Here is a 14004-nt window from a genome sequence, read left to right on the forward strand (position 1 = left end):
TATGTCAGTATCTAAAATTAGAAATTTAAAAAGAAAAATCATTGTACATTTCCACCTGTCATTCTAATGTAAGAACTGCCTTTGTAGCAGTAGAGGCATAAAAAGACAGCATTCCACTCTGCACAGACACATTGTGTAAGTCTCTGTGTGTGTGGACCTCACTCTTCACACCTGCAGGAAACCGATACAGTGGTACTCATGAATGAGGGACATGTTTGGGGATATTGGGTGTCCCTGCTTTGAGCATGGAGATCCTCTTTGGGTGTTACAGCACATTTTTAATTTAGGAGTTTGAAAGCTGAGAATTTCCACTAAAGATTGGCAGGCCTGCAAAACTCAGGGGCGACTGTCTTCAATGGCCGTTTTTGACCTGAAGAATGCTTTTGTTTTTGGCCTTTTTTGTTGACATATTCCCAGATTAAAAAAACAAAAAAACAAAAAAAAGGTAATTAAATGGTGTTTCATCTTGATTTTAGGGTCTTCGTGCATCAAAAAAAAAACGTGCGCGCGCATACACACACAAATTTTGTCACTGTGCAACTGTTGTTTAAATGTACTTTTCTGTTAATTGGTCTGGATGTCTCCTAAGATACATAAATGTCTATCAAAGGACATACTAAACAGTAATACTAACATTTGAAATAAAATATGCATTGCATCACTATTATTAAATATATTACATGATTTTTTTTTTCAAAATTTAAGGGAAATGCTACTTGATTTACATCAAAGGCATTTTTAACGTAGTGTGGGATGTGCCTATTAAAAGTAAAAAAAAAAGCAGGAATTCACCCACATTTAAAGAAAAACACCGCTTAAAATACTCCCATGTCAAAATTAGATTAAAAATAGAGAACAAAATATAGTCAGGGGGTTTTTTTGGAGTGTGAAAAGTCCTGTGGGTTTTTTGTTTCTTTCTGAAACTGTATGTTTCTGGTGAAGACAGAATGGGGCACTGCTGAACTACTGTATGCCCTTCCCAGCTGACACTGGTGGTGCATTCTCATCCACTCTCCTCTTTGTGACATCCACTCAGCCACAAAATGGTGCCTTGTGATATATCCTGATCTAAAAGCAGGTCTAAAAGCCTGCTTTTCTCACCTCTCCTTCACCAGCTATTGACTCTCATTAAAGACTTTGGTTTCAGGTCTTTTAGCTGATACACAGAAAAAAAAAAAAAGAAAAAACAGAACGCAGAGTCACTGAGCCGACCCTGTTTTGGGATCCATCACTGACACAAAGGACGAATTCATAAAAGCCTAGTTAAAGGGCTTGGATCACAAGCTGAAAAATTGCCTCAATGAGATTAATTTGTCTTTCTCCAGTAACCGACGTCTCCCTAAGGTTCCATGTAATTTGGTGTTGATGCATTTGTTTTGTGTTCAGAGAAACGCCAGAAACAAATTTGAGTTTCAAAGCAAGTGGATCATTAAATTTTTGGTTGCAACTAGGCCAGATGAAGAATAAATACATAATTAAAACTCCCTGTAGTTGTGACACCCCAGATTAATCTTTTAAGAGCTGTCAACACTGTGAAACATGAGTGTAACTGCAATTTGCAGTTAAATTTCTATTTTTACTTGAAAGAACACAAATCCTGTGTCATCTCTCAACTTTATTTTGTTTACGTTTTTATCCAGAATAAATAAATCACAGAGCAGATGAACTCTTGAATTTTGTTTGACGATTGCTATTGAATGAGCACTCCTACAAACCATCATCAAATGCCAGGCACCGCGAAGTGCCACAACAAACCTCACCAAGATAAAAGATTATCCCCCTCTTAATGGTGACTTTGGTATTCTCATTACATATAACACTTTGCAGAAAAAAAACACTTCTAACTGAATAAATCTAGAATTCTCTTCATTGTATAAATGGATAAAACATTCATTAGGTTGTTACACCACTACACGTGATGTCTCGAGAAAAATAAATGAATCTTTAAAAAAAACAAAAAACAAAAATAAAAACAGAAAAGTACAATCAGCATCTTTACCCATAAAAAGGTAAGAGCGCAATAGATTTAAAAGGCAAATCTACATTAGAAGTAAAATCAAGAGGGAAAATGTTCAAGTGATTCTAAAAAGCAATCTGCAATGGAAAAGAAACTCTCCTACAACCATTTTATGAAAAAACAAACAAACAAACAAACCTCTAGCACATCCTAAACCCCTTTCAAGCTTATCTTCAGAGCTCTGACTAATGTCTGAATTTTTCATTTGGTATGAATACCTAAATGGATATATACATCTTGGACAAATAAAGCTTGCTTACGGATAGTTTGAAAATGACCAACATTTGCAACTATTGTACACTCTAAAAATTTTACAGAAACCACAAAAGGCAGCTGCAACACTTAAGAGACAAACACTGCTTGCTACTTCAGTAGTGGAATTTTTAAATTTTTTACACTTATAAAGGAATACTTCCCATAGCTGTGGGCCTGTTGTCATTTATAGCATTATAAGTACAATATGCTACTGCTACTCCTCCTCTTTTTTTTTAGACTCTAACCCTAAAATGGAAGCAAAAGCTAGTGTTTTAAGCATACAGACAATGTTAGGTCCCATGAGATGATGGTTGGATTCACAAGTCATTTTCTATTTTACCGTTCAACTCCTAAACAATTTAGGGGCTGTATTCTGACACAAGATGGTCAAACTTTTATGCATGCTCTCTCTCGAACCGTTTGCGATAAAGGGTTTGCACAAAAGTTTGCACAAAATGATTTTATAATCTTAAGTCAGAAATCATCCCTTAGTTTGCCTTAAAATGGTAAAGGGAGTATGGTAGAGAGACATAGCTATGATCGTTACTGAGGTCATAAATTGTTGACGCTTAATTTAATTTCAAAACGTCCCTGGTAGCGGTCCTTGTCGCTGTAACCGATGTTATCACCATATACTTTGCACTCGATGCGCAGCTCCGTGTTGATGGTTAGGTTGATGAACTGAATGGCCACCAGGGGCTGTAGGTAGTGAGGGTGGAGGAGTTTGCCGTAGTAAGGGTAGTACTGAAGTGGGAAGCCTTCACCAATGCCATAGTATCTCACTTCTCCAAGCTTGCCGGCATCCTCTTCTTTCTGTAAGAATTCCACAAGGAGCAACAGTTAAAACTGTTATGGCACCGCTTTGGTATGTGATCTCAGATAGAGTAAATGTAGACTGTGAATCATTTCGACTGAATAAAGTTTAACAGTATTGGCTTTACCGGTTACTTTTAAGCAGACTGTCATATCAGTTAGTTGATTATTTTGTACAACTAGCTGATTAACTGTTTCGTTTATCAAAGCATATTGTTTAACTGCGTATCATCATAGTCTTTACTGACCATTCAAAATTCAGTTTATGGTACACGGCACACAGCATATCTGCAATGTTCCCATCAGCATTCATTTTAAGCCAAAATTTCACTCGAACAGTAAAACAGCTTTATCCTGCAGATGTACACAGCTGTGATATGCACTTAACAGTGCAGAAAAGAGACACTGTGATACAAATACACTTTCTAAAAGCTACGTTAATCATGTTCAACTTTATGTTCATGCATTTAATTAACCAGTAAACATGACTGCTACTTGGTGGACTGTATTATACTATTTTCAGAGACTGGAGATACCGCGTACCTTGCTAGCGCAGTGGAGTGGAATCACGTTAGGTTGGACTTTGTATTGAGCCTCAGCAGGGATGGTTTCATTGTTTTTTGGAGGCTAGAACAAAAAAAAAAAAAAAGATGTAAATGTTAACCATATATCAAGTTCACCACTTTCGTACTGCAAAGAAAGAATAATAAACAGTTCTCTGTTAGCAGAGTGCGGTCAAATAATCTTAAATACCAATCAAGTGCATACATTCAACTGATAAATATGAAAACTATATAAAACATAATGGTACCATAATATAGTATATGGGTCTGGAGAGTTCTACATGTTTTGGTACAAGATCTAACTGCTTCTGTTTATAAGCTCTGTTGAACTCTTCACGTTAAGCAAGTTAAGGTTCTGCTTTTTGAATTTTTCATCATTTTGTCCCCTAAAAGGTCAATTACATGCACTTAAGATTGATGACAAAGGCACAAAACAGTAAATGCAAATTAGCACAATGAAACCTACAGTTCATTTTCACAGAGTACAGAACACATATTATTGAAGGTTAAACTATGCACACTTACGACTGGTTGGAAAGCCACAATCCGGTTGAGCTTGACGATGATGCATGGTTTGCCATCCCTAAACCCAAAGTCTCGATCTTCAATCCCAGCGCAAGGGCCAAGAAGACGCCTGGGAAAACGGCAAGCCTTCCTGATACCCACGTCATTCTCCAGCTGTCCTCGGTACTTGTACTCATTAGGTTCAACTAAAACCAGCATAGGAATGAAACCAGATTATCAGTCCAACATCCTCAAGAACCTGATTTTCAACAACCAGCAAGTGAGACCTAGCGGTACTATCCTATGCTCGTCAGAGATCTGGCATTTATTATGAACATACATTATAGAGAACCAGCACTGATTTGACATGGATCTTGGACAAGTCAATGTCAAGGATACACAGCACTGAAAACCTGGCTTTATGGTTTATCAGTGGGAGGGCATCACAAGATGACAAGTCTGTTTTCTTGTCTCTACACCATGGTAATGGATTTTTCTCAAGAGGGTTTACATCCAAACACTAGATAAGACTAGCCCTCTAGATTTACCTGCTTGCCAATGGGTCTCCAAGATACTAACATGAAGAATACTCAAGCTGGTGCTAACTTAGCCTCTAACTAAGTACATCAACTATACACAACTGCTCCTGACAGAACCCAACCAAAGGACAATGCAAGCCAAGTAAAACGGCCAAACCTTGCCATGAGACTAGTTTGTTCACATTCTACCTTATCCTTATTAAGTTCAGTCTTGACTTAACTGAGAAATATTTTGGCTTTATAACCCCATATGTAAACAAGGCTTCTTTTGCTGCTGTCCTTAAGAAGATAAATGAGCGTTGTTTGAGCTTCCTCGAGGGTAGTGTGAAGGGTAATGACACTATAGTTTAGCTTTGGGCCATTAACACACAACTGCTCATAAGTTGCTGGCTTTCCATTTCCGATTTGGTTTCCCTAACTATTTTCCAATTCCTTTTCCAATTATTTACTTGATAACTCTCAGATATCATCTAGATATTTACTTATGAACACATTTTTTTGTATGTTTTCGGTAGATCACCTAAGGCCGAGCAGAAATGTAAATTATGTGATATCTAACAACCAAACAAAGAGGGAAAGAAAAAAGGCACAGACCTCCACAGTCTTCATACTTCATTTGGTCCACCTGGTTCTCTTCATCGTAGGGTTTCAGAAACTCATTCATGGCTTTTATGTGCTTCAAGTACGTCCCTGCATCGCTCATGCTAAAGAGCAGTTCTGATTTGTCAGAGCGAGGCGAGTGGGTCAGACCTGTGAGCAAATCAAGGCGTGTCATTGGCCAAACACATGAAAGCCCAACATCTTAAAGAGACGATATCTTAATCCATCCATCTGGTCTGCACAACAAGAGTATTTGCTATTGCTATTACTACTGATCCTGTTAACTAGATTACATCAAAGTGCACTCTAAAAATCAGGAGAAAAACAAAATCTCTCCATTTCTTATGTTTTGGGGAAAAAAAAAAACATTAACATAAAGCAAATAGGACTACAAAAGAATTCAACACACTTGGTTTCACTATCTGCAACATCTGCACCATCTGTACATATTCATTGAAAAATGTCTCTTTAAAAACACAGAACCCAATGGGAAATCGAGGATCTTAGATCCTGCTTTTTGAAATGGAAGTATTTGCACACATACGCAATGGCTGATAATTTGATAATATGGTATCTTGATAACTTGATAACTATGGATATCCTAATGGCATGCTTATCTGTGTGAGTCACTGCAAAGCACACATCCTCATATTAAATACATCCTCTTCAACCACTGCAACTCTCCTTTTGTCGATTTTAACCACATTGGTGACTAATGTAATAGGAGACAGCTATCCATTTTTAGAGAAACCATCCTTTCTCTGGCAGCAGGGAGGTTTGAACTAAGTCTAATTTGAAAAGAATTATAGTAATTAATGGACCTGTGCTAAAGGATGATGCAATCTGTTGTTTCTTACTTAAGCTTTTTTCAGAGCAGGAATTACTAGAACAAGATTTCTGTGAGAACAGACACATTGCCTGAGGATTAGATGACTGCTAGATGGTCATCATAATCTACTGAGAGATGGCAGATAATCTCCACCAAATGATATCTTCTCTTTTTTTCCCCCTCTATGGGAACATGACCTTTTGAGTCCCTTAGTCTTCTTATAGATCCATCATAAAATTTAGTGTTCATGTTCTCTTTTCTTTGTTTTGTTGGGTGTTCCTTTACATATTCATTCCCTCTCTCTCTCTCATACATTCAGCATAAGACATAAAGGTGTCCTTACCTGGAGGAGAAATTCTGTCCTGCCAAGTTGGTTTGTAGTTGCTTAGGGTTAGCAGGAGAACTTGGATGGTACCAGTGAATATCCCAGCTAAGCAACCATAAAAGATGACATAGAACAGCAGGATTTTGACTGGGGACAAAAGACAGAGAGAGAGAGAGAGAGAGAGAGAGAGAGAGAGAGAGAGAGAGAGAGAGGTCAGACTGAGGATGGTGACAATAGCAAGATCATTGTATTGTGTATTCCCTAATGTCAGTGTCAAACAAGTGAATCTCCATAAATAGAGTACATGGTTTTACATTAAAAGTATGAGGTCTGGTTGTTATTGTTCAAGGATGAGTGGCATTAGGCATTTCTAGACACTGGAAATGGCCCTTCTTACTCATCTGGAGGACTGACAGAGTGAGGATATGGATCTACATACATACATACATACATACATACAGTAGGTGATGTGTTGTTTTTTAACAGGGGAGATGGCCCAATGGTCACTGACACTACTCTATATTGTATACAAGGGGATGGCAGGTTAACAAGGGATGCATTGGTCATTTTGCTAACAAGGGGGATGCCATCCCCCCTCATCCCCCTAAAAATTGGCTACTGATCAGGATTTGAATTACAGGGGGGATTGGGGGGGGTCTGATCCCCCTTATTAAGACTTGAACCCCCCAAATGAGGTAAAAACAGTTTCGGGGGGGGGGGGTGTCAAAACATTCATATGCTCTAATAAAATACATATGTTTCAGATTTTTTTCTGACTGTAACTGGAAAATGCTTCATTCTAAACACACCAATATCTGATTTCCTGCAGTTTTGAAATGACCAAAAGAAGCTATGCGGTCATGTTCCACTCAATAAACATATCATATTAAGACAAAGACGGATGTTGGTTAATATGATTCATTTCACTGAGCATGGAAATCCAGTCCATTAGTAGAGCCAGACCAAGATCACAGACACCAGTGTCGAAAGGTCACACATATTTAAGCTCCATTTCACTCAAATTGAGCATAGGAGAAGACAACCTTGCGCAACAACACTGAATCAGATGGGCTACAGTTCATTAACAGATAAGTACCTCAGTAGAATAATATCACAGATGCATGCCTGAGCAACAAACCAAAACCAAACAAACAAAAAAAACACCATCCTCAACACAAAACCAGACTCCTTAGTTTTCATATGCAGAGACGTCTTCTGGTGAATGGCAGTGTCTGAAATCTTGACAGCTTCTGTCGCCGGTGTATGATGTCCTTGCTTTTAGCAGTGAGGCGCCCAGTTTTGTGCGTTTTAAAGGGGAATTTGTATTCTCAGCACAGCTCAGACACCTTAACGTCGCGGGCGATATTCTAACCAGATACCAACACATTCTCTGAAAGTACGCCCTGTACTAGAGCATGTCCTTAGATTAATCGTTGAGAAAGTTTAAACCAAACAATCTCCTTGTATTTTAAATTAATCTCACGCCATTGGGTGACATGGTATATGGTGTTACAAAAAAACTCGTGACATCTCGTGCATTTAGGACAGCGTAGTGCATGTCCACTCCCGGCGGTGACGGAGCAGGAAACGCAATGTAATCAATTAGTTTCTGTTGGTGGCTGCACAGACACCAGATCAACCCTCACTGTAACATTAGACAAGCAATGTCATCCCTTACATCCTCAATACTAGGCCAAATCACCTTGACTCACCTTGAACAATGATGCATTTTTAACCCTTTCATCGAGGAGTATTTTAATAATGATTGATATGCAAATTCAGTCACAGACCTGAAGGAGTTCCCGTTTGCATGATGACTGATTTACAATTAAAACTCAACACGTTTCCATTTTGACAAAATACCTCTGCTTTATTCCCTTTTTGTAAGGTGTGCTTGAAAAGACATTATTGTTAGAATAAACGAAGAAGCGAGGAGCGTTTGCCTTAATATTGCTAAAAAATCATTTAGCTAATTACCAGAGATGTCCTACCTCCCAAGAGAGCTCTTTACCACACATCTACTTGGATTTTACACAGAGGGGATGGAAATGCATAAACCGCTTCGTTTTGAAAAAATGACAAATTGTTTGGCTTTGTTTTGATCATACAAAACTCGACATCTGGAGTATTCAGCGAGGAGACGGACAAATCATTTGCAGCCCCTTGTTTAATCAACCAAATCGTTTACCGTGAACGTATAAAATCATTCTTCACAAACACCATCATCTCGCCATCTCAAAAGGTTTGACAGAACTCTCCAAACAAGTCCGTGAGACATTTGCTGCAAAGTCAAATCAAACAGGTTGTTGCATCGTGACCAAACGGAGACAGGGGACGCAGACTGAAACAAATATCTCCCGTTGCTCTCCTCTAGTCTGATAATCATTCTTCGCAGAGCGAAATCTCACGTCTTGCGGGTTAACTCCTCACGACTGTCAAATTAAAACAATATGGTGAGGGTTATACTTACACCAACTCCCACCCGTACGACCCATCAATTCCTTCTTCTCGGAATTCCATAAAAACTTCTTCCATCCTCCATCATCTTTATTTTGAGCAGGCATTTTTAACCAGGACTTTTATTTATCTCCGTTTACACAGAATTCCTTCACTTCCCCTCTCTCTTCTCTTGAGCACCTTCAACGACCTACCGTGGAGTACTAGAACCCCTAAAACATGGAGCTGTACCCGGCTCCCTTCAAGGTGCCTCCTAGCATATATAGCTCCCGTTACGAGGGTCCTCCCACTGCTTCACGCGCTAACTAGAAGGGGGCAGGGATTTCATGTTTAGCAAATCACGAACTAACCTCCTACTCACGTAAGTTTTCCGTACATGGGTAAGGAGGAGAGGGTGCAGTTTACATTACTACTACGTATTTCAAACGCATATTCTTCCCCTCCCCCTTCATTCTTTTTTAATTATTCATAACCTGAACTGTGATGTCATACCCTGTGATGACGTATGGACAGAGGGGGCAAATATTTATGAGAGGTAAATTGGGATTTTTTCTGTCATCCGTACGAAATCATAAAGACGAAGAAAAGGCCATATGCAAACATATGTATAACTTAATTCAGAGTCTTGGTGCAATTTGATTGACCATCAGATTATGAATTCGTACTATGCATGCAGAATCTGAGTCAAAGACGTTGCGCTTTGTATTGGTACACCTGTTACTCTTTTAACTGAGGTTTTGTACACAGGGTTCTTTTTTAATGTACTTGTCCACTTTCCTGTTATACGGCTGTCGTTTTTAAGCTCTTCAATGTTCTTGGACTTCGTGCCCCTGTGATTTTTTTTTGTGGGGGGGGGGGGGGGGGGGTCTGTGATGTTTGCCTAGCGGACTTTGATCCTGATTGAATTGTGTTATTTGTAGTAATATAACAGTATAATATATGATATATCTTTTAATTTTTCATATGTGGTTATATATTTTTTTATTTAATTATACAATGCATTGAAATGGTGGAGTAAGATTATTTGAAGAACTGTTTTTCGTGACTCAGTTATACTTCTAAACCCAAATATAATTATTAAAGAATAGTTTACATATGTTCATGCTATATTCTTACCTAATGATAAATCTTACCTAATTATTTCGATTTATTTTCTGTTAAGGAAATACACTCTGACACAATTTTCCAATGTCTTACAGTTTCAAAAGGGTGGAGAAAAGAAATTCTCAATTAAAAATGAGAATGCCTACATATAGCCACTGGCTATACCCTATACCCTCTGTCATTAGAGCAGCAAAGAAGAGTCACTTTGGCACCTCTTGTAGTCTTACGCAGTGTTCCTAAAATCTGGCTGTCAAGGTCTGAAACCTTGTTGATTTCTGCAGTCAGCTCATAACCACACACTGTTTTGAACCTCTGTGCCATCTTCAGCCAAGCAAAAGCCTCGAAAATGTTACTGGAATGGAAAGCAGCAGGGCTGGTAGTGTGTAACCTTCGCCCAGTAGGTGTGCTTCTGTTTTGCAGAAATGATTCTTTTTGTAACGCTACATTTTGAACAATGCCTATACAGTTTTGAACACAGAACCGTGTACAAAAATGTAACATACAAAGTTTTGTCAGAATCAACAGACAAACCATATATAAGCAACAGCTGCTCTCTCTTTAAAGTAGCATCTCTGTATGTCCATAACCTAAAATTTGACTCTCAAATTTTTGAGAATCAGACAAATGACAGAAAAATTAAGCCCAGTATCTTATTTTCAGAGGTCATCCACGTCTCTGCATGGTGGCTTACCTTTCATGTTTTCTTTTTGGATAGGTTTAAATAAAAGTAGAAGCACTTTACTTGTCACGCAGGCCCTGTTTACACCTTGCATTAGATCCAGTTTTGGTGGTCAAATCACAAGTGGACATCCCTAAAGTATATCTGTACTCACTGAGCAGTGAGCAGTGAAATGCAGCCCCTGCATTTAACCCATCCTAACACCAGTAAGCACGCACACACTAGGAGCAGTAGGCACCCGTGGGACCAACTCGAGGTCTTTTTGCCACTAGCATCCTAGCATGCATGTCTTTGTGGAAAGAGAAACCCACACAACACAGGGAGAACATGCAAACTCCACACAGAAAGGGATTCGAACCCAGGCTAACCATTGAGCCACCGTTAAGCCCATGGAGTAATTGGGTTTTTACGCCTGCATGTATAGCAGTGTTTCAGAAGAAGGTTTCTAAGCATTTTGGTGATATTTCTTTTACCTTTCGGCAAGCAGAAAAATGTCTTAAGGCCGATTTATACCTCTGTGTCGAATCCACGGCATAGGTATGGCATAGGATCTGCCTGACGGTGTACCCTATCCTGTAGCCTGATGCGCAGCTCCCCAGAAATGTAACTACACGTTGTGGCAAAGCGCAGCGACGCAGACCGCAACAACTGTAATTGGACAAAATCGAGGAGAGGTCAACTAAGGAAGTCCGTGAATATGTACATTTGTACAACTCTTCTTCACCACATTACAAAGACTGCCAGATGGCAGCAAATTCATGGAAAGAGATTTTTACAAACATCAATTTGAATGTCACGGAATGTACAAAGAGATGGAAGAACTACTGGGACAAGTATTTTTGCCTTTTGCCTCTGACGTTGCAGTCATTTCTGTATAAGTAAATAACTGTTGCTGAACATTTATTAGCTCCAACTCCAACACAATCTGCTCGGTTTAAGTCACCATTGTTCAAAGTACACAAAGAAACTCAACACAGTGGCATAGCATTTTGGCAGTGTAATTGCAGAGCGACGCAGACACACCAGTGCACAAGTACAAATGCTCACAACGGCATAGGCCACTTGCGTAGGCTACGGCATAGGCTCTGTGTAGAGCGTATGCAGAACTATAAATCAGCCTTTAGGTTCAAGAGGCAAAGTTGTACAATGTCTGGAGCTTTCTGTCCTGTACTTATTATGAAAACATAATAAGTACAGGACACATATGACAGGAGGGAAGTGGAAGAAGGTAGAGAAGCAGAGGAGCACGAACACCTGATTGGCTAAATGAGATAGAGTGGGACACCTCTATATTACTTTCTCTGTCCTAAACCACAAGTTTCTATGGTGGCCTCAGAAAAGTATGTTTGTTTCGGATGCCGAAGTGCCTCTTGATCTCTAAGGCAATGTGTACCAAACCTGGGCCTATCTGTCCACTCCGCTAGCGCCACCAGCAGGCCAAACATGTTGAAATAATCTTTATGCAACCTCCTTTCTCAGTTGTTTGTTTTTGCGAATATGTTTTCTCAAAACCTTTACCAATGGCTTCCTCCTGTACATACACTTTCTCACACATATTTAAACTTCCCACCCATTCAGTGTGAAGTCTTGTGGTTCCTGAGTCAGACAAGGATAAACTCCAGGTGTTCTGGATTATGCTATTCTTTCTAACTGGTTCTAACTGCCAACAGTGTTGCCAACTAGACACATATAAAAGGAAAAGCAGATTTTTTTCCTTTTCCTTTTTTGTACTGCAAAATGGTTTTCATATGCATTATAAAACATCATTGATTCAAGTGTCATTTGATCTCTGGTAAGTCTTGTTTTCCTCATTTCTGTTTTGCAGTATGACATTTCATGAAAGTTCATCATTCAGTGTTTTTTGAGGTAGGAGCATGAAGGGTGAATATCCAATAGTCTTCTTTCCTCTAGAATATCAGCTGCAATTCTCCAAGGGTTAATATCAAATAGTGTTCTCTCTTCTGGAATATCATCTGTAATTACTTACCCTAATTTCCTTTTGATACCACTCTAAAACACTAGTAATCACAGTAAAAACTTCTCTGTTGTGTATCACTGCTTCGGTCTTTAGACTCACAGTAACATCTTCATAGCCTGTAGCCTGTTACCAACTACAAAAGCTGTTCCTGTTATAGATACACTATCTGGACAGAGACATTTATTTATTTTTTTATTTATTTAATTTTGCACAACATCCTACGCATGGTGTAAAGTGCAAGAAGAGACCAGTTTATGTAAATCAAAGGACTTTTTTCCCCTCGTTTCTGTTCTGAAATTAATCTGAAGTGTCAAATGGGTAAAGATGATTCATGCTCTACTAAAAGTAGAAAAGAGACCAATCAAACCAGACAGTCAGTTAAAAAGCCTTTACAGCTTACATGCAGAAATAGAAATAGAAGTGGCATATAAGTGAGGTGTCTGGTTAAAGTTCTGTCACGTACTGAGGAATGTCTTGTATTAGATTGACCATTTGAATTCAGACTGGACCATAATCACTGACTGTGGCCATGGGACTAGTGACATGCAAGAGGCTGTGTTTCTTTGCGTCAGATATCGCTTAAATGATCAATTCTTCCAATGAGCAGCTTCCAGGTGACACCTAACACTAAGCGCTGATAGTGTGAAAAGATGCAGTGTGTAGCTTCACACATGTTGTAGGAGGTAGGTGCTAGTCTCACTCACCTCAGATGAGATGGCTGCAGGGTAGGGGAAAGGACTGAAAAGAGTTTTAGAGATAATTGGGCTTTCTGAATTTAGAAAAAAAATGGAAATGAAGAAAAGAAAGCAATGAAGTAACCATGTTTATAAACCTCTTCAAGAGATCTCCAGAACGTTCTGTATCAAATCAATATGGTCACAAGATAGATATTCTGCATAAGGAAGAATGCTTATATTCTTATGGTAGGACAAAGACATAGCATGCATACATGCAGACACAAAAATAGATCAAACATGAAGAAACCATACAAATACGCTCTCTGCACTGAGTACTTCTGAAGAATTCTGAATCATATTCCAAAATAGATATTATTCTTTCTTGCATTGACCTCGGGATGAATTAGTTGTAAGACACTATTGTTCCTAACTGGCAGACTCCCACACTGGCCTCCTTTTACTCCTCCTAACAGCCTTGACTCAGATCAGTAAGGAGGAGAACACTGGGAGTTCTTGGAGTGAGAAAAACAGTTACATACAAAGCCACATTTATCAGAGGATAAATTTCCACTACATCACAAACACCATGCTGCATGTTAAACCTGTAGGCACTGAACATGTTCAGATGATTTGGCAAAAGCACATCCTTTTTTCTCTCATTTAT

General features: G+C 38.9%; 1 protein-coding gene across 1 annotated transcript; it reads right to left on the reverse strand.

The window, feature by feature from the left end:
- Positions 1-2087: 2087 nt before the first annotated feature.
- atp1b1b (ATPase Na+/K+ transporting subunit beta 1b) lies at positions 2088-9109 on the reverse strand. The gene is made up of 6 exons (XM_030779890.1): positions 8916-9109; positions 6464-6592; positions 5286-5441; positions 4174-4358; positions 3629-3712; positions 2088-3085 (listed from the first exon to the last, which is right to left on the reverse strand). Exons 1-6 carry the CDS (start codon positions 9007-9009, stop codon positions 2825-2827), a joined length of 909 nt encoding a protein of 302 aa, XP_030635750.1. The 5' UTR covers positions 9010-9109; the 3' UTR covers positions 2088-2824.
- Between the last annotated feature and the right edge of the window lie 4895 nt (positions 9110-14004).

The sequence above is a fragment of the Chanos chanos genome, chromosome 7 (assembly GCF_902362185.1).
Source record: "Chanos chanos chromosome 7, fChaCha1.1, whole genome shotgun sequence".
Classification (NCBI taxonomy): domain Eukaryota; kingdom Metazoa; phylum Chordata; class Actinopteri; order Gonorynchiformes; family Chanidae; genus Chanos; species Chanos chanos.